A 24,566-nucleotide genomic window follows, 5' to 3' on the forward strand; every position below is an offset into this window, starting at 1 on the left:
TTCAACAATGTCGGAGAAAGGGAAATCGTGTGGTTAGTAGTTCATAGTAAACGACTACTTCCGCCAAAAAATAATAAATTAAACATAATTTCAAAATGTAGATCTTCTTAACAATAAAAACTAATAAACATTCTCAAGAAATTGGGTTGCCGGGCAAAATAAAATACAATTAAGGCGTGTGAGGTGAGCACAACGAAAACTGGGAGCTGTTGGTAGGAAGGTTCGTAAACGACACCAATCTCTAGACAATTTACGACTTTCCATGGAATTTTTTCTTTCTTTTTTTATTTTTCTCATCATTAATTTTCAGAGTTTGCAACTTTTACAAAGTATTGACGCGGAATTAAATTGGATTGACATTGACATTTACACGTTGCGCGTTTATAGGTCAATTCCAGGCCACGCACTATTTGTATTAAATTACACAATTGCCCTCCTAATTCTTTTCTTTTTTCAAATTCTATTCTCATATAATTACTTTTAGGCCAAATTTGGTTTACGATTGTATAATTAATTATAAAAATATAATTTTGTAATAATTGACTTTAGAAAAAAATAATTGTGATATTTTCGGTCATAGTTTTATAATTTATTATGTAAATACAAATTATAGTTAAAATAATAGCAGGGTTAAATGAGGTTTTAATAGAACTTAAATTCATAAGGAAGTGAGTTTGTAAAAAAAGTATTTTAAAATGAATTGACAACGGAACATCAGTGATGCAGGTGAAATAACCGTATTAGCCTTGTAAATACTAAGAGCATAAAATAGGGCATAGGATCCGCACATTCTGAAGAGGGGTTGGCCGAACACGGTCTAATGACCCTAAATCTTGACCATGTCGGGAAGGTCACATGTCATCATCCTACATTGCTTAGTGGAATCTAAACATTATGCAATGACTATAAACTAGCGTGTGGCCTGAGTTATGCACTGATTTAATTATTATTGTGAGCATATATTCTTTCAGAATATTCGACCTTGCTTCATTCACTAACTCGACTGTTCGAGTGTTTTTGCCGCAACTGTAAATAGGATTCCAACAGAATCAACATTGTACTTGTATTAATTTTACTATCTCAGTCAAGTGTATATTTTGGTAAATAATTTAGTATTTATTTTTTATATCTGATCTGAAATATCGTATAATTTTGAGATGTTTGAATTAAAATAAGAGTATGAAGGTTATGGTATGTTAATAATGAAATTCATATGATCAAAATTCAAAGAACTTTCTTAAGTTTTTCAAAATAAATAAATAACTCTTTATTTTTTTTAAATGATTGAACAAAACACTTTGCGATATTTTGTAAAACATCTAAAAAATTATACGTTCACCCAAATAACCTCTTAATCTGAAATTTCGAATAAAATATTATCCACTTGACTGTATAATAAAGCCAAATATTTTCTAGTAGAGATAATATATTATTTTAATATATTAATTCTTTTTTGGCTTTTCATTATTTCAATTTTATTAATTAGTTTAATACATTAAGGGGCAATTTGGTCATAGAATATCAAAAGTCAACTTAGTTAATTTATTTCCCCCAAATTGGTACTATTTCTATTTTCCTCCCCTAAGAAAGTAGAAATTGAAAGCCAACCGAATTCATCTGCATTTCCCGCAAGTCTTTGCTGCGGTAAACGAATCCGAACATACAATTCGTTTCTTCTACCCAAAGAATAACTTTGATTTTATGTTTCTCTCTGAAGATTCTGGGCGATCAAACTCAATCCTAAGGGGGAAGTCGAAGCTGTTCGAATCGAGAAATTGAAGGAATTAGCTTTTGTGAATTGTTAGCATTTGTTTGTTGATTCTGATTTTTCGAAGAATTAGGGATTAGAGATGAAGAGATCGAAGTTTCTCAAGAGTTCAAAGGAGATGCTCTCCCGGAGCTTCAATCCTTCCAAATGGTAATCCTCCTGAGCTGTTCAGACATTCATATACTGTTATACTGCAAAATAATATGTTTTGATTTGCTCTTTTTGTTTCTTGTATATTTTGTATTCCAAATCCTGTGGATGGTGCAGTGTTAATTATTTTAGTTAATTTTATTCTATCTGCTATTAGTACCGTTTTTGGTTTGCTTTTGTGTTGAATTTTGTTTTCCCCCCTCCAATTGTAATGTTGGATATTAATTTGATGCAGCAAGATGTCGCTGAGGCTGGCGGGGTCACGGCTGAAGCTATTGAGGAATAAGAAAGAAGTGCAAGTGAAACAGATGAAGAGGGAAATAGCACAGTTGCTTGAGTCTGGCCAGGATCAGACAGCTCGAATTAGAGTAATAATCTATATCTCTTAGGAGTGGTCAAAATATAGTTCTGCCCGAATTTGATATATTTCTGTTCCTTTTGAACAGTTGCTTCTGTGATCCGTTCAAGAATAAGTTTTTCCAGTATAGATTGGTATTCTGATCTTGGTTCACATGCGAAACTATATTTTATGGATTATGATCAAGAGACTGTTGTATCATTGTATCAGTATCTATATTGGACCTTTTCTCTTTCTTTCTTTCTTTTTTTTTTTTGTGTGTGTGTGGCTTTTAGCTTGTGGAAACAGCATAGTGATTTTCAAAAAATGCTTGCACATCTCATTAAACAGAAAACATTTTGGTATAAGCATGACTGGGAATCACATCTATAAGTTCCTGCTGGTTTGTATTTGGGAAACATTGATTTCTGCTTGGCATGTTTGTGGAAATAAAGTCACTGGTTTATGACTTGTCGTGCTTCATGAAACAACTTTTTCCTCAATCTAAAACTACAGTAGTGAAATTACTTTTATGACGGAAGTGTTTAGGATTTAGTTATTGATTTATTAGTTGAACTTGGCAAAAGCTAAAAGTGGAGTCTGACTGAACCCAATTTCTTGTGTGCTTGATTACTTTATCTTACTTCAATTTGAAGTTGTCGATTCCATATTCTGCTTTATTCTTGCGTACGTGCCAACACTGCTCTTTGAAGAGATCTTTTCATGCCTATCTTATGTATTTTCAGGTTGAACATGTGATTAGGGAAGAGAAGATGATGGCTGCATATGATCTTATCGAGATATACTGTGAACTTATTGTTGCGCGTCTGCCAATAATTGAGTCTCAAAAGTATGTAAGTCATTCAGAATGATCATGTGTCTGTTTTATTAATATAAGACAAATTTGCTTCTACCATAGTCACCCTATTTCTTAATGACTTAACTCTTCTGGTCAGCACATGCATGATAAATTTGATGAAGTACATAGTAGACAAAATGGTAAATTTTTCTTTGGACTATTAGTAGGTCTAATATAACAAAAAATCAAAAGTTTTTACTATCGTATTTAATTGTTTTTGTTGTAAGTATTTGTCATTCATGCATTACAGAGTTTTTGGGAATTTTCCCATGTTCATTGTTGCAGTCATCACACACTTATAGCTAACTTGAATTTTCTGCCTCTTGTTGTTTCAGTTTGTGTATGGTATGGACATATTATCCCAAACTCTTTCCAAGGCTTTGCACTGATCTGTTCTCCAATCTCTGTAGGACTTGCCCCATTGATCTGAAGGAAGCAATTGCAAGTATTGTATTTGCATCACCAAGATGTGGAGATGTACCTGAACTTCTGGATGTGAGGAAGCATTTTACGGAGAAATATGGAAAAGATTTCACAACTGCCGCTATAGAACTTCGTCCAGAGTGCGGTGTAAGCCGAATGGTATGTTCATGAAGCTGATTTATTTTATTTACAACTTGAATTAACATCTGAGAAAAGTGACCATGTGTTGGGTGCTATTCAGCAGCTTTGACTCTCTAATCGTCAATCATTATGCAATCTAATTGCAGTTGGTGGAGAAGTTGTCTGCAAAGGCACCGGATGGACAGACCAAGATTAAGATTTTGAGTGCAATAGCAGAGGAGCATAATGTCAAATGGGATCCTAGATCATTTGAAGAGAAAGATCCAATACCACCCAGTGACTTGCTGGTATGTCCTAGTTGCTTTAAACATTTCGCATATAATTTTGTGGTGCACTATTATAGGATAGAGGTGGAACAATATTGTAAAGCTTTTAGTCATTTATGAGTTTATATTTTCAATTTTATCAGACTGGACCCAGTACTTTCGGGAAGGAGAGTAAACCCCATGTCGAACCTCTTCGTTTTGAAGGCTCAGATGCTCAAGCTCCCCAAAGTAACAATAAGATTGATGGTTCACCATCGAACTTCTCCCAGCTGGATCATAGAACCTCACAGGGAGCAGCAAATGCTTCTGTCCAAACTCCTGGTCCCTATACAATGTTCCAACAAGAAGGAAGGCCTCCAGGTATGGTATCAATCGATTCGAAACTGCTGATTCTAATATGGAATGTTTATTGCTTCTCTACAAGTTTATTACTTAAAAAGTTTCTTTTCTCCAGCACCAGTTGATGAGAGAGCACAATTATATAAAGTAGACAGCAATGTTATCCCCCAGGATAGACAGAGGTGGAATATGGAATTCAAAGATGCTACCTCTGCTGCACAGGCAGCTGCTGAATCTGCAGAACGAGCAAGTATGGCTGCTAGAGCTGCAGCTGAACTTTCAAGCCGTGGCAGGATTATGAGGCAGTATTCCACTGAATCACATAAGTCTGATGGTCCTGTTTTAAAAGATGGAGGACTTGAAACGTATGTGAAACCGAGTTTTTCTGAAGAGTCGATGAACACATCATTTTCTGAACATACTAGGTTGCAGAATGAACATATGGATGGGCAGAAACCTCACAATCAGAAGACAGATGGAAGATTCAGGATGGATGACCATAGTGGTAGAAAGGAATATAGTCAATCAGCTTCTTTAAGGTCTGAAGCTTCATGCAATGATACCTTATTGGACCATGATGTCCCAGTTGTAGAGGGATATTCTAAGAATAACTCCTTAAAGGAAGTCTCAGGAGATGAAATGACTAGGCAGAGTGAGTCTTCCAAGTATAAAGCTGAAGATGCAAATGGCTGGCCAGGGAAATTTGAGAATGATAGAGAAGCAAGGATGAGGAAACAACCCAGTGACGAATTTTATCATCCTCCTTCGAGCATTCCTGATGACATGAACATATTTTCAAATTCTGATAACCAAAAGTTTGATTATGATCCTGGTGAGGACCCTTTCCAGGGTTACAGGAAAGAAGGTACTTCTGGAGAAGCCTCCCAGACAAGCTCCCATGAATCTGCTGCTGTAGTTTTTGACAAATCTGATTCAGACAGCGAAATTTATGAGTTTAATTTGGGCCCGACATATGATGAACACGGGCCAAGATCTTATTTGCCATCTTCAGGCCAGAAGTCGGGTGAGCACCTCTCTGTAAATACTGATTCTGGGAGTCCTATGTCTAGCTCAAGCAACGTAGCAAAAACTATTTCTTCATCACCATTTTTCACTAGAAAGAACTCATCTTCTGATTTGTCTGAAAGCCTAGATGGTCCGAAGCTGGATGATTCAGCGCCGGTGACATTTGATGAATCAGATGGACCAGCTTCTGAAAGTGATGAGGACCTGAATGTGTTCAGGCGCACTCGGATGGAAGATTCTATAGATTTTCCAAGTAAACAAAACCCAACTGTTAGTTCATATATTAAGGATAAAAGCAGGCAATCAGTTGGATCATCGTTCAAGGAAAAAGCTTCTTCAGGATTTGACAGAAAACAATGGTCACTTTCCTCTGATGATGAATTGAAGTCTGATGAATTCGACACCGAAAGAAACCAAGAAAAACTATTCGATGCTGATCCGCCAGCAAAGTTCAGTTTTATGAAGCCCTCTGCTGATCAGCCAGCTCAGGAACCCAAAAAGTTGCAAATGGAACTGAATTACATTGATAATTCCAGTCCTGAGAGTGGGGAGGGGCTAAATTTTGGAAAACTCACTGGTGGTTTACGCCATAAGGGTTATAATCGTGCCCCTTACTTGAAGAAACAATCAGATATATCTTCGTCCTTCAATACGGAAAGTAAGGATACAATTACCTCAGTGACAAAATCTCCCGCTGCTGTTGGGAGTCCCAGGATACGCACAAGGTCCGAAAATAAGAAAAATGCAAGAACGTCAAATATCCACTCTGAATCGGATAGCGATAGTTCTGAGGAAGAAGAATCATTACAAAAGAGTTCAGGTCACAAACATGGAAAACTGTATAATCTTAGATCTGGAAAGGAAGTCAAAACAAAGCCCAGTCGTGTTGCTTCAACTTCAGTATTCGGTTCTGATAGCAGTGATACGGATGAAGATCCTCCAAAGGAGTCCCTTACTAGGACAAGTTATCTTCGAAGTGGAATTTCACAGAGAACAAAAGCATCCCCTAGTTCTAGTAATAATTCTTATTCTAAGGCGCAGCTTAGTTCAGATGCACCTGATTCTGATGGTGGTGTGGGGAGAAAACCTATAAACGCCTCTTCACCTGAAACTCGAGATCAATTTCAGTTCTTGAAGAAGAGCTCTATTCAATTGGGAAGTTCTGAGCAGCCTACCTCAGCAAACGTGGCTTCTAAGCCTAACAATTCAAGTTTGCAGGGATCTCCAGTTAAATACAACTCCAAAAAAGCAAATTCTGCAACAATGCAAGAGTCTAAGATCACTCGCAAGTCGTCTGCTACCGAGGAGTCGTCGAGACCACAGCCAAAAGCAGAAACATCTGTTAGCAATGAAAATCTAAAGGCAGCAGCAACACTCAATAAGAGTTCTTCCAACAAGGACGATAGTAATCAAAAAGCTAGTCATGTTCATCCAAAGCTTCCTGATTACGATGCCTTAGTACAATCCCTTCGGAAGAATCGGTCTTGAGATAATAGGTACTGCATCATTTCATTGCACATGATTGTTTTATACTCACTGCTTAGAGCTTCTCTTCGTTAGATGTTTAAATTCAACAGTATAAATAGAGTGCACACTGGTGTCATGTGAGATTGCATTCATGCACATATTCTTGTCGCTATACATGTTTGCTACACTGGCTTTGGATGTTATATAAAAAGAGCCAGAATGATTTTCTTCAGACCTTTCTCTAGACCATTAATTCAACACCTCCTTGTGTTCTGGGTAGCATTAGCTTGAAGTTCTTGTTTTCAAGAACGAGTTAGCATTTTGAATTTATATTTGTGTTCATCCATTATCTGTTTCTTTTCATTTGTTTGGTTCTTACACTGTCTCACACTCACTATCTGTTTAGATTTATGCATCTGAACAGTAACTGTGTTTGGGGCAGACAGACATTGAATTTAATACAGTGTAAAACAATCATTACTTGTTCCTTGAATTGATTGTTTATGATTGAATATCTTACAGTGACTTCATGATGATGACAATTATCCTCTAAAATATTGAAATTTAAATTAGAATGTTGGGTGTCATTCTTCTTCCATAGAACCCTTTTGAGGTCTCATTTACTTCAATGGTTGTGATAAACGGTAGTTGCTAAATGTGTAACTAAATATGGGATTGAACTGTTTAGGCTTAGCATATGTAATATTATATTTAATTGGATAATATTACATTGAGTGGTAGGTAATAATTCATTTATCTTTATGGATAAAAATTAGGACTCCCATATCAAGTGCATTTAAGCAAATCAGCCAAAAGTCATCCAAAAAGTAAACAAGATATTGAGCACGCAAGAAGATTGACATTCAGTCCAATCAATCAATGTAAACGGCTATCGATAAATCCTGTTTGATTTTTGTGCCCATGGGCCACCAATCACCAGTGGCTAAGAGCTCTATGGGAATTGAAAAAAATTATCTAACATAATTATGTTCGGTTTTATTTTTAAGACATTTTTAGGATGGGTCGAAACATGTTCAATGTTTGTCCATGTACGAAAATATTATATTTTGGTGTTTTTATCTTATTTATCATAAATATATATATAAATATACATACATATATAAATATATATAAAAGAGATAATTTGACAATGAATAAAATAATTCTTAGAATATAATATTAAACATACAATATTTATATATATATAAGAGACATGATTTGACAATGAACAATAATTTTTCTCTCTTAAAACGCAACATAAAAATACTTATTTTAAATTATATTCAAAAACAAATTCAAATATATACACTAGTCTATTTTCAATACATACTTATTTAACCTGTCAAAAAAAATATATATATTTAACTCTATTTTTCTTTCTCTATCTACACAAAACATAACAAAACACTTTAAAAATGAATCCAAACAAATGTTTTGGTGTGAACTCATAAATCCTTTTAACATGTAAATATTAAGAAGTTGTAAAATTTGCTGAAGCTCGTTTCTCTTCCCATGTATATTTATGAAATTATAAATACTTGGGATAATCCTGAATCACAATGAATATATTTATTTTTTTTCTTTTAAATGACGAGTTATGGGGGTTCCTTCCCATCTTCATAAAAAGCCAATAATCACAAAAATAAATTATAACCATCTCTCTAAAATTTATCGTAATTAAGACCCCCTCAATCAACACCAAAAACAGCTTCTGGCCGAAATCCAGTGGAAACCCAAAAGGAAGGACAAGAGAAATATCATAGAAACCTCAAAACAAAATACACCAATATTTGCCTATTATTTTTTTTATACGTTATTTGTGTATTTTTTTTATTTTTAAACTTTCTATGTATAATATATATACATATACTTATATATAAATATAATATAAAAAAGACATAATTTGATAATAAATAGTAATTTTGATTTTAAAAAAATACGACATTAAACATACAATATTTATATAGATACATGTTTATATATAAAAATATATGATTTGACAACAAAAACTGATGTTTGTCTCCCAAATCTCAAAATTAAACCTACACCGCTTATTTTAAAATATTTTAAATTATCTTTAAAAATAAATCCTAGTATACATATATATTTATTTTTTTCTCTCTATTTTCAAAACACTGAAAAACAAAACCGAACATATTTCAATTTAACCTTATATTCTATTTAACATATACACCTCATTGTAATATATTGATGTTCTCCTTGGTATTTTTAAGTGACTTATTAACTTGTGCAGATTGAGATATACGTTGTTCCGTATGAAATTTAATGTTTATTCCATACCATTTATACCAGGACTGATTACATTTTATTTTTTACTAATAGGTGAAATACCTGTCTAAATAATAATAAAAATGAGCTCCTAAACTTTTAAAAAGAGATTTTACTATTTCCTCTACCCCGTTTGTTTACACAAATCAGCCATATCCTGTTGTACAAATTAATTATTATGGTGTGTCGTTTCTACGTGCATATAATAAATAATCTTTCATACTTTAAAATATATTATAAATAAGAGTTGTTAAATGTATAAACCACTACATTAAATTAATAAAAGAAAGAATGAAAAAAATTATAATTTATCAAGTAATGTTTGTCATGAAGGGTATTTTTTACTTCACAAAAAATTGGTGGGATGAGTGTGGAGGAACTTTTCTTTTTATATTAATTTAGATACAGAAACCATTACTGACAGCTAAAAAACATGGCTAGTTTGTGTATTTTCAAGAAGTGTATGTGAAAGTTTTTCGAAAAGTAGGAGTAGTTTTATGTGAATGATATTCACGTTTCTGATCGGTGTACATATAATTATCTTGAAAATACGAATAATTTAGTAAATAAATCATAGATTAAATAGTGTAAAATGTAATTATTTTTTTATTTAATTCAGAAGATATTTTTTTTTGTCTCGCGGTACATTTTCATAAAGTATCTGTCGTATAACGACGGCATGAACCATGCGTGTGATTGTGTGTATTCGTAAATATAGTTTGATTCGAAAAAAATTATCAAACCTCTGAATTAAAAGAAACCCATACAAAATTGGATGTTAATCAGTTTGATCAGTCTCGACCCACAACTTGGTTGGTTAATTGCAAAATTATTTAAGTATGATTTTTAAACTGGAAGGGGTCTGTTTTCTGTCTATATTTACATCCAATTTTAACAAATCTTTTCTTTCTTTGTATTTGTTTTTTTTAAAGGTTATTTTCTCTACTATTTGAAAACCTTTTTATTGCAATTAGGCAGTGAGTTATTTTCACTCAGCGGACTGTATTTTTTATTTTAAATTTTATTATATTTTATATTTTTTTAATATATACACGTTATGTTTATAAAAATTTCATGTTATCTATTTTATTTAAAAAAAATTGTATGTGTAACGTGTATAATAATTCAACATTAGTCATTAAACATCTTAACGTGCTACAGTTCTAAAGTCACTCCCGAAATTCTAATTTTTAATTTCGATTAACTATACTTTTGAATTTCAGTAGAAGAGAATTATAACATTTAATTACGATTAATTATCATGATTAACAATAAATAGTTGTTGACCACAGTCATGCAATGGTTGTTGGCCGTGGTTTCTGTGAGAATGGTTAAAATATTTGTCATGGCTAAAAGCCATGGTAAATGTTTTGACCATGACTCTTAGTCGCGACAAATAATTTTTTAATGGTGGAAAAATTAATTTTTTGCATTGATTTTATTCAACAATAGTTAATAGTAGTCATTTATCATTTTTTTAGCCATAGCCACTAATATTGTAGGTAATAATAATATTTTTCTTTTTCTAGAGAACTGTATGCAAATAATTGAATATACAATAAAAATATTATTTAATATTGTATTTATTTAAAAAATTATTTTTTTTATCTGTATTATAAATGACAACGCTTAGAAATCAAGATAAAGCAATACCATTAACCACAGTTAATTCAGTGTGTGTGTGCGTGTTTTTTTTTTGGACATATATTATAAATATATATATATATATAAATAAATCAATAGATGATTTTGCTTAAAAAAATCAATTTAGGGATACTATCATTATAACAGAAAAATTGGTATTTTGGTATCATAAATCGTCATTTGCAAGTGAGAAATACCTTATTCTTTAATATTAGTATAGATGAAAATAATAATTATATAATAACATTAATAATAATAATAAAGAGAATAATGTAAGCAACCCTTTATAATATTGCAAATGATTAAACTACACTCTATGAAAAAAAAATAGCAATTTACCCTTCTATGTTTTTTAAAATGGAACAATTTACTCCCCCTGTGTTTTTTATAAATTGCTATTTTTTTTTCATAGGGGGTAATTTGCTCATTTGCAATATCACTTGGGGTAAATTGCATTAAACCCTATTAATAAACATAAATTCACGCTACAAAATTGAGATTACCATAAATTTGTATTAAGTGAGGTAAATATCCACACTTTAAGTGAAATTCAAACATATAATATCCATATTTCTTAATATTAAATTAAAATATATTATATTGAAGTCTCTTAATATCAAATTAAGTTCTATAAATATTATTTGTCATTTACAAAATTATAAGTTTTAATTGTGAAGTCCCACTTCAGCCTTTCCCATGCCTGATTCATTGCGTGACAATGGCCTTTCCAATAATATTTGATTCTTCAACTATCCAATATTTGCATATGTTAGACCTTATTCTATTATAACAATATACTCATAAAAAATAATTTAATAATTGGGACGATTACATGTTTTAATCTTCCAACCTCTTTCGCCACTACTTCGATCTTTTCTTTAAGTCAGCAACATCTTGATTTGTATATTTTATCGTCTGTATCTAAAAAAAAAGAATTCAAATTATGTAACGAATTATATTGTATTTTTTATTTCATTTAATATATACATGACACGTGTATTAAATTTTTTCTTAAATAAAATAAACTTTATATGCTAACGTATATATAATATTTAGAGTAGAAAATACAATAAAACTTGAAATAAAAATTCAATTTTCCTTAAACACAAAGCTAAGTTGAAACTTGAAAGGCTCTCGGCCTCATCACTGCTTCGATATTTGAGGTGACTTTTGACGACAAATTCATGAGACTTATAAAATTAGAATGGACAATATATCACATGACAAGTATGGGTATGGTACAAATATTTTAATTTGTACAATTTTTAAAGTGTAATTAAATTATTTAAAAATATAAATTATTTTTTTCTTTTATTAATTAAATATAGGTAATAAAAATTTAAATTATCTTACACATGGAGGGTGCTTACGCAATGAGTAATTAAGATTGTTTGCTTTAGAAGCGGATCACCAAACAAATGATAATTTAGCTTAGTGGTTAAATTAGAGGTCTCGCAAATAAGTTGGAGGTTATGGATTCAAGTCTCAGTATACTGTGGATATTAAATTTGTCTCACTTAATATAATTTTATTATAATATGTATGCATTTAATGTAATTTATCCCTCTATAAAAAAAATAGCAATTTAGTCCAAAGGAGATTGCTCGTATTTTTCTGTAATATGTATTTGCCTAATTTAATATAAATTTATTATAATATCAGTTTATTATATTGTGATGTGATTGTCTCACCAAAAATGAGAGCGGGAACGGCAAAACTCCACTATAAATGCAGCAGCAGTCCTGGCGTAGTCGTAAGCTGGGCAATATCTTCTATACTTGGAGTTCTTACCACCTGATTTCTTCACTCCCACACAGTAACTCTCTCTCTCTCTCTCTCTCTCTCTCTCTCTCACACACACACACACACACACACACACACTAATTGAACTTGCTGTTTCATTTCATGGATGGTCTTGAGGATCATCTTCATTATGTCCTAAGGATGGATTTACCTTCATTATGTTTTTGAGGGTTTTACATGTTGCAACAGTTGGTGTTTGCAATGAGTGCAATGAAAGACCTGACAGCGACTAACAAATCAATTGACAAAGGTTTGTTGCAAACAACAGAGTTGTACGAGGTAGGGGCACTCTTTTGTTGATGTTCTTGAAACCCTTCTTCTCTTTCTACAATAAAACTAATTATTAATCGATATATGTTTGTTCAACGAATTAGTACTTACTGGAGACGAGTGTGTATCCACGTGAAGCTGAATCTCTCAAGGAGCTTAGAGCTCTCACTTCCACTCATCCGCGGTAATTGCTTTCCCTTTAAATCTTGCTCCACAGTTTGAACTATAATATTTCTACTGATGGCTACACGATCTTCGTATATTTTCACACTTGCACGACGTTCTTGGATCTCGGTAGTGGAGAAGGGGCTAATATTGTGAAAACACCAATAGGCACGAGAGCTCCCTGAACAAAAAGACTCCCAATGTGATCTCTAAACTTTTAAAAAAGAAGTTCACTACTTTCAATTCGTTTAGGAGTTGCTTTGCCCTTTTATTAAAAGTTCAGGGGCTGGGATTGTCTTTTCTTTTTCCTTCTGCCTGTTATTATTTTCACGGAGGGGCCTCTAGCATACAGTTTGGTAGTCGAACTGAAAACGAAAGACATTCTAAGGATTGTGATATTTTAATGTTGTATGAATACTAGAATCGAAACCTGAACATTCAATTCGCTTCTGAAAAAATATGATGAAACATTATATTTCTCTAGCCACATGTACTCAACTATCTTGCGTAGTTTGATTGCGTAGGAATCAACATAGTTTATTGATGTAGCATTTTTATGTGGAAAAATTTTTGTTTGAATCAAGTGTGACCGAATTAAATTAATTACATAGCAAGTATATCATACTTGTCATAGGATTGATCAAGTTTAGCGGAACCCTCTATTTGCTATTATTGTATTGATTAAAACGCCATAAAGTAAATGTATCTTTTTCCTACACCAGGGCATTCATGGGTACTGCACCTGATGCTGGGCAGCTTATGGCCTTGATCTTAAAGCTAATTAATGCAAAAAAGACGATTGAGGTTGGAGTGTTTACTGGATATTCCCTGCTCCTAACTGCCCTTACAATTCCCGATGATGGAAAGGTTACTGCAGTTCGTCATGTTTCTTGCACGAAAATGTACCTTACAAGTTGTACTTCAAATTTAAAACGTTCAATTTTCACAGATTACTGCCATAGACGTCAACCAAACCACATATGAGATCGGGTTGCCTATAATTGAAAAGACTGGGGTCAAACACAAGATCAATTTTATCGAGTCGGAGGCTCTTCCTGTTCTTGATCAATTACTGAAAGATGTAAGAACCATCATACACATTATTTACACTAGAAATAACATAGTTAATCATCTGACGTCATTTGTTTTCGATCTACATTTCTGGAGCAGCCCGAGAACAAAGGGACCTTTGACTTTGCTTTCGTCGATGCTGACAAAGACAATTATAAGAACTACCATGAGAGAGTGTTGGAGCTTTTGAAACCTGGAGGAGTAGTTATTTACGATAATACGCTTTGGGAAGGGTCAGTTGTCACGCCTGAGGACTTGGTTCCTAAGAGCGGACTAGCAAGGAGGAACGCTGTGATTGAGTTTAACAAGTACTTGGCAGCTGATGCTCGTGTCCAAATTTCTCAAGTTCCTGTAGGTGATGGGATTACTATTTGTTCGCTTCTGTGAGCAAAGAGATGTGAGGGTTCATTTTCGATTGATGGTATATGCGTGTAATAAAACGAGTGGTCTTTTCTTATCCGTAAAAAGTATAATAAGCAAAAAGTTTCCCTAGATAATAATAATAATAAGAAAAACCAAACACGGACTCTTTGTATTTCTTTTGAAAATAATAATAATTATTATTGTTCATTTTAATGTTATCTACACTTTATTTGCCTCTAACTTCAGTTATTTCAGTCAGATTGTTATATCGTAAAAGATGAACAGCAAATTTGATATACTTTCATATTTTTATATTAGGAAAAGAGAAAATTTTCGTCATATAACTTTAGTTTGAATTCATTTTGATCCTTTATCTTTAACAATATTATATTAGTCATTTATCTATCAATTTTGCATAGATTTGATTCTTTAGTCTAATTTATGACTTTTTACCCTTTTAATGATAAAGGATAACAATCCATCATAATGCTCCAAATATAATATAAACAATTTTTTTTAATAAACTTAAACTCTTATACCATTCTAGTCAAGCATTAGTTATCAGATGCAAACGAATTGAATATATAGACTAAAATTACTCTTAAAAAGTTGTGTAGGAGTAAAAAAAATTATCAGATTGTTCTGAAACTAATCAACACTGAGCTATTATTTGCTCAAAGCGAACTCAATATCACAAAAATAATTTTCAAAAAATAGATCGCAGAGAGATATAATTTTCAAAAAGAATATCGCAGATTTTCAGAAATAAGCACTGAACATAAACAAATTGCACTAAGCTGTTTTTAAGAAACAGAGATAGCACACGACGAAATAGTCACAATACTCATAAATATCAAATTTTTGAAAAAGCCAACAGTAAGTTATTTTTCGCATTAAGCAATATTTAACACAAAGGGGTTCATATCAATTTTTCATCACTAAGCAGAAACAGAATGCACAAAGTGATATAAAAAATTATGCATACATTAGGTCGCACACAATGAGTATCACAAAGCCCAAAGATTAGGTTTTTAATTAACTTCAAAAGAGAATAAATCAAAAGTGTCAAAAAAATTAAAATTTGAGGACCAAAATTACAACCTTAAATTGTTTGAGAACCAAAATTATATTAGTGATTATATTTGAGGACAAAAAATGCATTTATATAGTATGTATTAATATGTTATATATATATATAAATATAAATGCATATATATAATATAGTTCGAATCTAGCGATTTTTTTAATCCAATCCAACCAGTAGAACCAATGACCCAATGATTCAGTAACTTTTGGTGGTAGGACTAAATAACAATAGTGGCCCAAAAATATAAGTTATCCTATAAAAATATTTATAAATTATCTACCAACATAAGTCTCGCACCATCTCAAAGAAGAAAAAATTATATTTTTGGTCCCACACGATAGAGAGTATTGTACTTTTGGTCCCGCAGTTTACAAGCTTAACACATTTCGTGTCATAGGCTAAAAAATTGTAGCATTTGGGACAAAAAAATATTATAATTTTTATCTTATAAGACTCGAATGTGCTACAATTTGTACCCTATGGGATCAAAATACTATAATTTTTTATCCTACTAAACCACATATGTAAGCTCATAAACTGTGGGATCATAATATCCTCAGACTAAATGTGCAATTTTCCCACTCAGCCAAAGAAACCAAACTCATTGAAGATGATTTGTCATTTGTTTGCCAATATCCGGACTACTCTTGTCGCTAAAAGAAGGCTAAAGATATTATTTGGTAAGAGGTGGCTTTCACTTTACCCTCTTACCTGCATGACTTTCATGTTTTTTGCAACTTAGCATACGATCATTCACACGAGATAGTAATTAAGGACGGGCAAAACATATTTTTAAATCCGGAATGGGCTCGTTCGTTCAATCAGGAAGGGAACCTAAGGTCGGTCCGAGTATGAGTGTAAAATCAGGCCGGTCAAACCCAACATAATCCGATAAAAAACCCAACAAAATTGGTGAAAACCGGCCAGACCTGGCCAAACAGATTTATATTTGAATAAAAAACTAGAAGGAAGATGACGTCTGACGGCGAGTCGAGCTGGTGGCCGATTGGGGAGTTATGGCATCGGATGGTGAGTGGAGAAGAAGGAAAGGGAGTTGGTAGGGGAAAGAAGAAAAGGGGTGGTGGAGGGTGGGGGTGAGTAAGGAAAGGGAGTGCGGGGGACTGAGGAAGGAAGGGTAAATTATATTTTTGGTCACATAAGTGGACTTGTTTTCAATTTTAATCTCACACTCAGGTCAATTCGCACATTTAGTCCCATATGTGGATTTTTTTTTCAATTTCAGGATCAAAAGGGGGATTCTGTTAAAAACTTAACGCCAGCCTCAATTTTTAACGGAATCCCCCATTTTAATTTTAATAAAGATAGAGGATAAATAATCTTTTAATTTTAATAATTCAAAATAATTTATACAAGAGTGATAATTTTTTTATTTAAATTTATAATTTAGTAACAATTTTATTAATATATCGTAATATAATCTCTAACTTTTGGCAATTACATAAATACTATCGGAGGGTATTTTTGTATTTTTAAAAAATTATATTAAAATTTGACCAAGTTAAAACGGATATTTTCCAGTTTTTATTGCTTATTTTTGCCAAGAAAAGCAGCTATGTGTGGTTTCTATAACGTTCTAAATGATAACGGTAGTTTGTGTAAACGGAGTAAATGTAATTATCCCCAAATTTAGAATAGAAAATCCAATTAACACATGTCATATCACAAGTCAAAAAACTGTTCTTATTTCAATTGATCCAAAATGTCCTTTTACAATACATTTTGTGACGCTTTTTAAGGATAAATCTTCTGTATTCAAGAAAGAAAGTAAATAATATCTGTAGTAATCATACGTATCACGAGTTTGTCTTTATTAGGCGCCTACAATGTTTATTAAAGAGGAACAACAACACTGCTGCGTGTAATCTTCTAGACTTGGACCTCTCCACCTCACTTCTTCACGCCCAACACACCAAGTACTTCTCTCTCTCTCTCTCTCTCTCTCTCTCTCTCTCTCTCTCTCTCTCTGTGTGTGTGTGTGTGTGTGTATACAATTTCATCAAATTTCAATATGTTGTTCTTACATTTGTTGGAAAAGTAGTTGTTTGTGATGAATTCTTGCCAGCCTTATTTGAGTTACAGATGTTGTGCATATGCATGTGTTGTCTTGTTCTCAAAAGGGTTTTTATCGTTTTCCAATGATTTCTTGTTTATATCTCAAATTAGTAGACTTAGGGTTGCTTTTCTGTTTCAAGTTTCCATTTTTTTAACTTGAATTGATCGACTGATTTTGCGTCTGTTTTCTATAATTATAATATTTTCAATCTCTCAATAAATTGGAATATGCAAAGGATATTGGGATTACTTATGCTTGGTGTTATATACTTTTTTAAATTACAATCTCATGTGAACAACTGTATCAATCAACATATATATCACCATCTAATAATCTTCATAATTGACTGGCCGCTATTGTTAAAAATAGACTAATACTCGGATTTGAACCCATGCCCGCACAGTCATGACGCTTCTTTTTCACCAACTAAGCTAAGTCTCGTTGAACTTGGTATTTTACATTGAATTTTGGGCACTTTTGACTTGTTCATGTCTTCAGCTTTTCCAACTTTGCTCGCCTCAGTTGATGTACAGTCATTATCTGCAGGATTCATCTCAGTGTGTTTGAGGATTTTACTTGTTGCTGCAGTTGGTGTTTGTAAAGAGTGTGATGGAAAACAAAGCAAAGAGGATTACTACCTTTATGGACAAAGGTTTGCTTCGAACAACAGAGTTATACAAGGTAGCTACCCACTCTTTGGTCGATTGTCATGAAATCGTTCTATTATTTTTACAATTTTGAAGTAAAACTAATCACTCAATGTTTCTTTAACGAAGTATTTATTGGAGACGAGTGTGTATCCACGTGAAGCCGAATCTCTCAAGGAGCTAAGAGCTCTCACTTTCACTCATCCCTGGTAATTGCTTTCTCTCTCAATCTTGTTCAAACTTTTGAACTAATATTTCCTTTGATAATAATTTGAGAACTGGTAGGAACAAAAGCACAAAACCTCCTTGAATAAAAACAAAATAGTAACACGTCTCCTAAACTTTTAAAAAAGAAATTCGCTACTCGAGTTCATTAGGGAGTTGCTTCACCTTTTTATTAAAAGTTTAGGTTATCAGGAGTTGAGGGGGTTGGATTGCTTTTCTTCTTTTTATAGAGGATTTTTTGCTTTTTATTATATTCATAGGGGGTCCTCTTGCATTTAGCTGTAGTAGTGGGACTAGAAATGAAGACATTAATGAATATAATATTTTCGAGTGTATAACACTAAAATCGAAACTTGATCATTCATCACTTGTGAAACAATATGATGAAATGCAACCGCTTGTACTCAACTTCTTGCGGAGTCTGATTGCATAGCATCTCTATTTGGTTTTATCATAGTGGTTAAATCATAAAGTAAATATTTATCTTTTTCACCAGGGCCGTCATGGGTACTGCACCTGATGCTGGCCAGTTTATGGCCTTGATCTTAAAGCTAATTAATGCGAAAAAGACGATTGAAATTGGAGTCTTTACTGGATATTCCCTGCTCTTGACTGCCCTTACAATTCCTGACGACGGAAAGGTTACTGCATGCGGTTTCCATCATATTTCTTGCACGAAACATATCTTACAAGCCATATATCAAATTGAAAACGTTCAGCTTTGCAGATTACTGCCATAGACGTGGATCGGAGTGCTTACGAGATCGGATTACCTGTAATTGAGAAGGTTGGGGTCAAGTACAAGATCAATTTTATCGAGTCTGAGGCTCTTCCAATTCTTGATCAATTATTGAAAGATGTAAGAACCAAAAACACATCTATTCACATGATACCTAAAAGTAGCATTCTTAACTCATCTGACATCATTTGGTCTCGACCTGTGTTTCTGGTGCAGCCTCAGAATAGAGGAACGTTTGACTTTGCTTTCGTGGATGCTGATAAAGTCAATTACACAAACTACCATGAGAAATTGTTGGAGCTCTTGAAACCTGGAGGAGTAGTTATTTACGATAACACGCTTTGGGGAGGGTCAGTTGCGATGCCTGAGGACTTGGTTCCAAAGGGTAGACTGAGTATGAGGAGTGCTACGATTGAGTTCAATAATTACTTGGCAGCTGACGGTCGTGTGCAAATTTCTCAAGTTCCTTTGGGTGATGGTATTACCATGTGTCGTCGTCTGTGAACGACTAGATGTCGTGGGCTTTTTTTTAAATAAAAGGACAAATATGACACCTTGACACGAGACTTTGAGCTTCTCTTTTAAAGTTCAGGAATTGTGTTTACGTTACTCTTTATATACATATTGAAGGTATCAAGTAATGGCTTGTTTCACTTTAATTTATGATTCTTAATACAAAGAATTGATAGATTTGGATTTGGATTTGAATGACTCCATTTTAAAAGAATTTGAAATCCATCAATATTCAATAAAATATAGTTCAAAATTAGAGTACAAGTATTTAAAATTTTTTAAATTTACAATTATCCAAACAAATTTAAAAGAAGTTGTATTAAGAATTTAAAATTCATAATTTCAAATGTTTCAATCCAAATGCAACCTTAAAGTTGGGGTCAATTGTATGGGGACATATTGATTAAAACAGAGTTTATTTATGAGATTGAAATAAATTTTTTTAATAAATTAAAAGTGATCATCAAATTTAATTGAAAAAAAATCCGTATAATGAAGATTAGTTGGGGAAACTGGAAAGAGAAAAGGTTAAATTAACTTTGCCCCCTTAAATTATATTTAATTCGAATTTAGACCCCTAAATATTTAAACAAAATTATCCTTATACTCCTTACACACACATATATATATTTTTTGTTTAATATTTTACACCCCAAGTTCAACTTCCATTAATCTTTATTCGTTAAAAGTACATAAATCTTAGTTATAATATAGGAAAAGTACTTAGTAACTTTAAGTAATTTAAAATTTCAAGACAAAAACTAAGTAATAGATTAGTAGGGGGAAAATAGCACAAATTAAAAATATCAGAACTGGTTTTGTAAATATGATTTTATTTTATATATTTTATAAATATAAAAAAATTATTATGAGTTATTAATCGAAATCGATATAATTTTGAATTTTCTGAAATTAATGTAGTGAGTAATTTTGACGGATAAAGGAGAAAAAACGAAAACAAACAGGACCCAAAATCATGAACTTGGAAAAGTCAAGAGAAGAAGTGTGCCATAAGCTTCCACACCATTTGATGATCCTTCGATGATTCTCTCGAATTGCCATGGACGACCTTCCTCCGCCTCTCCTCCTCGAAATCCTCAGCCGCCTCTCCGACTCCGCCGACGTGGCCCGCTGCCGGGTCTCCTCCAAAACCCTTAACTCACTCGCGCGGGAGATCCGATGCGTCAACCTCCAGTGCTCCTACCTCCGCTACGCCAAGTCACGATCCCCCCTAACCAGGTCGGGGATCACGCCGTTCAAGGAAGTTTTCTATAAACTGATTTCCGAATTGCCGATTGTGGAGAGCGTTTCGATCGGCGTTGAGAAGCCGCTGCGCCTCGTGGCTTACGACGACGTTGAAGACGAGGAGGATGATTTGTTCCTCAGCGACTTCAATTTCGTGAAGGCGTGGTTGCCGAAGGTTTGTGGAAATTTGAGGTCGGTGTCGATTTCGGATTTTTGGGTGCAGTCTTGCTGGAGGCGATCGGATGTCCTGTCGCTCATTTCTTCTTATTGTGAGCTGCAATTCTCTTTTTGTCTATTAATTACTTTGTTTTGTTGCGTGTGTAATTTCTGTGGGTTTAATGACTGTTGCTAGTAATAGTTTTATAGGTTTTATGAGATTGAATAGTTGGTGTATGAAGTATAGTTACGGCTCTTGTCGGAAGGTATTAAGTCGAAACTGCTATTAAAATTGTTAGAACTTGGTGGCGTATGCATTAATTCCCGGGGTTTATCTTGGAGCCGACGATGATTGGGATAATTTACCTTTCAATCTAATCGTGGGATTGCAGTTGGAGTATGACTTGTAATTCTGAAGTAAGTTAAACTTTTACCTTATGTTTGGGAAAATTTTGGATGGAGATGAGGCACTTTGAAATTAGAAGTAAAAAGATCCTTTATTTTTTTTTTTTCATTAAAGTAAAAGAAGTATCATAAAAGAAGGAAAAAGATCCTTGATTTTCTGCAGGGTTGAGGTGCACGGTTTCTGTTTCAATGAGTAGTGTTATTTTGGTTAATACAGTTAAAAAGTTTAGTGATTGCTTTTTCAGCTAGTATTCGCAATTCTACATTTATTAGTGTGCTTCAATCCATTTCAAGGTTTTGGCCTTGACCCTAACTATATCATTTTAATTTTTTGTTCGATTGATTTGTGTTTACAAGGATTTGAAATGCTTATCACGTCTTCCACTAAATAAGTAAATGGTTGAAGATAAATTGAAACAAAATTTTTCTGTATCTGCAGGTGCTAATCTCCTTGAGCTAGAGATTAAGAATGCATGGATATCTGTTGATGGATTAACTCCTATGCCAAAACTCACAACCTTGACGCTTGAATTCATAAGATTGGATGATGAGAACTTGGAAAAGCTCAATGAATGTTTCCCGTGGCTCCAGGATCTCAATTTGATTGGGGTTGGAGGACTTAAAGAACCCAAGATCCATCTCATGCACCTGAGAAAGTGCCATTGGACATTGTCTAATGCTCCAATCTCTATATCTGTTATTGCGCCCAGTCTAGTCAAGCTCACACTTAAATGTGTGAAGCCAAATCTCCTTCTCATTGACACTCCTTTAGTGATCGACTTGAATCTTTCTCTCGAGAGTGCTTGCAACTTCATAGTGAAAGAATTCTCCCATTTGGAAAAGCTTCACCTTGACTCAACAGGACTCCGCAATCTACTTGCTAGATTTCCTTATGGGAGAACGGTTAAGAATCTAACTGCTGTCTCGACAAGGTGGGAAGTACCTGTTGGAGTTTCCAAGTCTATTCTTGAGTTATTGCTTTGTGCTTTTCCAAATGTTAGCTCTCTTACTTTGACTTCTGGTGTTTGGTCCGAGTTGGAAACATACCCTGCACTGGGAGTCTTAGACTCCTGGGCTCAGATGAAGGGACTGAAAGAGATTACAGCATATTTAACTGTCAATGATATTGAGGTTACCGTGTCTACCATTTTCGCTTTATTGGATAATTGTGGTGGCCTGTCTAGCATGGCAATGTTCATCCACCGTGATGTCGTTTCTAATATCACCAGCAACCTCATTTCAAAGTGTATGGCCCATTGCACTAGGGTGAGATGGAAATGGGGAGTGTGGAAAGAGGGAACAAAAGATGCTTGGATTTCCGATGGGATCTAGCAATCTAGCTTTCAAAGCACCTCTGAAGCTGATTTAAGGGATTTTTGAGATGAATGGACGTGCAAATGTTCTATTCTTTGGCCTACTGTCCCAAAATTCTCTTGAAGGGAAACAGGTTGGTCTACCTATGGAGCCAATTTAGTATTCAAGCTCTCAAGTTTAACTGACGAATATGGAGAAATACTAAACCAAAATCCCATCAGTAATACTTACACCTACCCATGAAAAGGTACTTTGTTTAGACTGCTCTGCTTGTTTGTATGTTTCGATTCAAGTGCTATATATGTGATCAATATGCTGGATCATTGAATGCAAGATTGCTTTTCACCAGCTGTTGGAGATAGTTTGGAAGCGACGCTGCCTGTAAATTTACATGCCACCTATGGGCGATGCTCCGATTAATAAATTTAGCATTATGAAACCTCAATTATGTAAGCTGTGTGTCATGTTAAGAGTTGATTTCCACTTTTCCAATTGGATAAATTGCTGGTTTCTGAAATGTACAGTTCGTTTTTTATTTCAGATGGAAATGTAAATTTTAAAAATTACAACACCTACATAATGAATAGAGAGCTGTAACAGCAGAAACAATTGAATTGTTCTCTAGTTTCAACTGTCAACTATCTCTTTATTATTACATATCTCATGCTCTTGTTCATGTCACTACACGCAGGGTACTCGGCCCATTGACTCTTGAATTACAAGGGTTGGTTGGTAGTTTTTACTATTTTGGACTTGAGATTTTCCCAACGGTCTGGATGAAGTGACACTGCACTAAGCATATCGCAGTAATTGAGTTTTATTTGATCGGATTTTCTACTTCATTTATTTATCTCTTATTAATGAAAAACATATGCAATACAAATAATTTGATTGAATTATAAATACTTTTTTAGGTATGTAGTTGGATGTGAAACAAAAACATAATTCATAAATAACTGTGCCAAACAGAAATGTCATTTTACCATAAATAAAGGAATATAAAGAAATACAAGCCCAGAAAATCCAAATCATATCTTTATCTATCTTCTAGGGATAATTTCACTTTTAGTTTTCTAATTATGTCACTAAATCAATTTTAAAGTTTATGTCCATCTTATCAATTTTGGTTTTAAAATCAATTTTGAAACTATCCCTTATCTCCTAATGGATACTTTAAGCCTCATTTATTTTATGTCATGGATAATTAGGTGATAGGACAGATCAAAATTAAATGTATGTTACAAAAATACGTAATTAATTATAATTTATTTAGACGAATTATAATTAATTATAATTGAATAATTTGAATTTAAAAAATGTATTTGAAATGACTTTGTGTTAAAATGGATTGAAAATCCACTATCATGTGACGACATATAATTCAAAATGTGAATTAAAAACCTTGAATTTATTTGCAGCATTGAATAAGCCAAACAAGTTTAGTGAATTTTTTACTATGCATTTAAAATCGATCAATTCAAATACAACATTATATAATTTTAAATACAAAAAATTTAATTTTAATTTTAAATTATATTTTATTGAATATTGATGAATTTTAAATTATCTTAATACATAATTATTTAAAATTAATTCATTAAATTCAAATCCATCAATCCAGACGTAACCTAAAAATCTAAGGCTTTGTTGTTTTTTTTTCCTAATTTGATTTTTTTTCTTACTTTTGAAAAAAAAAAAGAGAGAGAGATAGAAATGGAGATTAATGTTTTCTTTTTCCTTTTCAAAGTTTTAAATATATTTAGTTTTGTATACTAAGATA

At 33.1% G+C, this 24,566-nt stretch overlaps 4 protein-coding genes across 10 annotated transcripts; all 4 read left to right on the forward strand.

The window, feature by feature from the left end:
- On the forward strand, positions 1,596–7,269 carry LOC105161819. Of its 4 annotated transcripts, none has more exons than XM_020693668.1 (7): positions 1,596–1,918; positions 2,154–2,286; positions 3,002–3,105; positions 3,450–3,696; positions 3,825–3,965; positions 4,088–4,304; positions 4,405–7,269. In XM_020693668.1, exons 1-7 carry the CDS (start codon positions 1,851–1,853, stop codon positions 6,795–6,797), a joined length of 3,303 nt encoding a protein of 1,100 aa, XP_020549327.1. In that variant the 5' UTR covers positions 1,596–1,850; the 3' UTR covers positions 6,798–7,269. The 4 variants fall into 4 exon arrangements, with proteins under 4 accessions (XP_020549327.1, XP_020549326.1, XP_011077935.1 ...); XM_020693667.1 differs by having other exon boundaries at positions 1,597–1,918; positions 4,399–7,269; XM_011079633.2 differs by having other exon boundaries at positions 1,597–1,918; positions 3,525–3,696; positions 4,399–7,269.
- Positions 12,433–14,475, forward strand: LOC105161820 (probable caffeoyl-CoA O-methyltransferase At4g26220). Its single transcript, XM_011079636.1, has 6 exons — positions 12,433–12,525; positions 12,702–12,791; positions 12,887–12,966; positions 13,670–13,814; positions 13,897–14,028; positions 14,118–14,475. Exons 2-6 carry the CDS (start codon positions 12,714–12,716, stop codon positions 14,403–14,405), a joined length of 723 nt encoding a protein of 240 aa, XP_011077938.1. The 5' UTR covers positions 12,433–12,525; positions 12,702–12,713; the 3' UTR covers positions 14,406–14,475.
- LOC105161821 (probable caffeoyl-CoA O-methyltransferase At4g26220) lies at positions 17,289–19,676 on the forward strand. 2 transcript variants are annotated; one of them, XM_011079637.2, is made up of 6 exons: positions 17,289–17,402; positions 18,089–18,223; positions 18,319–18,398; positions 18,911–19,055; positions 19,142–19,273; positions 19,370–19,676. In XM_011079637.2, the coding sequence occupies exons 2-6, from the start codon at positions 18,152–18,154 to the stop codon at positions 19,655–19,657; spliced, it is 717 nt and encodes a 238-aa protein (XP_011077939.1). In that variant the 5' UTR covers positions 17,289–17,402; positions 18,089–18,151; the 3' UTR covers positions 19,658–19,676. The 2 variants fall into 2 exon arrangements, with proteins under 2 accessions (XP_011077939.1, XP_011077941.1); XM_011079639.2 differs by having other exon boundaries at positions 17,308–17,402; positions 18,131–18,223.
- Positions 20,595–23,410, forward strand: LOC105161823 (F-box/LRR-repeat protein At4g29420). 3 transcript variants are annotated; one of them, XR_847801.2, is made up of 3 exons: positions 20,595–21,180; positions 21,912–23,033; positions 23,121–23,410. XR_847801.2 is itself a non-coding variant. In XM_011079640.2 (2 exons), the coding sequence occupies exons 1-2, from the start codon at positions 20,727–20,729 to the stop codon at positions 22,802–22,804; spliced, it is 1,347 nt and encodes a 448-aa protein (XP_011077942.1). In that variant the 5' UTR covers positions 20,595–20,726; the 3' UTR covers positions 22,805–23,410. The 3 variants fall into 3 exon arrangements, 1 of the variants encoding a protein (XP_011077942.1); XR_847802.2 differs by having other exon boundaries at positions 23,136–23,410; XM_011079640.2 differs by having other exon boundaries at positions 21,912–23,410.

The sequence above is a fragment of the Sesamum indicum genome, linkage group LG5, assembly GCF_000512975.1.
Source record: "Sesamum indicum cultivar Zhongzhi No. 13 linkage group LG5, S_indicum_v1.0, whole genome shotgun sequence".
NCBI lineage: Eukaryota > Viridiplantae > Streptophyta > Magnoliopsida > Lamiales > Pedaliaceae > Sesamum > Sesamum indicum.

Coding starts and splice junctions, on each gene's coding strand:
- LOC105161823 (XM_011079640.2), top strand. CDS start 20,727: ATGGACGACCTTCCTCCGCCTCTCCTCCTCGAAATCCTCAGCCGCCTC. Junction 21,181..21,911: donor GTCGCTCATTTCTTCTTATT/GTGAGCTGCAAT, acceptor CTGTATCTGCAG/GTGCTAATCTCCTTGAGCTA.
- LOC105161819 (XM_020693667.1), top strand. CDS start 1,851: ATGAAGAGATCGAAGTTTCTCAAGAGTTCAAAGGAGATGCTCTCCCGG. Junction 1,919..2,153: donor AGCTTCAATCCTTCCAAATG/GTAATCCTCCTG, acceptor AATTTGATGCAG/CAAGATGTCGCTGAGGCTGG. Junction 3,966..4,087: donor TACCACCCAGTGACTTGCTG/GTATGTCCTAGT, acceptor CAATTTTATCAG/ACTGGACCCAGTACTTTCGG.
- LOC105161820 (XM_011079636.1), top strand. CDS start 12,714: ATGAGTGCAATGAAAGACCTGACAGCGACTAACAAATCAATTGACAAA. Junction 12,792..12,886: donor AAACAACAGAGTTGTACGAG/GTAGGGGCACTC, acceptor TCAACGAATTAG/TACTTACTGGAGACGAGTGT. Junction 13,815..13,896: donor CAATTCCCGATGATGGAAAG/GTTACTGCAGTT, acceptor CAATTTTCACAG/ATTACTGCCATAGACGTCAA.
- LOC105161821 (XM_011079637.2), top strand. CDS start 18,152: ATGGAAAACAAAGCAAAGAGGATTACTACCTTTATGGACAAAGGTTTG. Junction 18,224..18,318: donor GAACAACAGAGTTATACAAG/GTAGCTACCCAC, acceptor TCTTTAACGAAG/TATTTATTGGAGACGAGTGT. Junction 18,399..18,910: donor CTCACTTTCACTCATCCCTG/GTAATTGCTTTC, acceptor CTTTTTCACCAG/GGCCGTCATGGGTACTGCAC.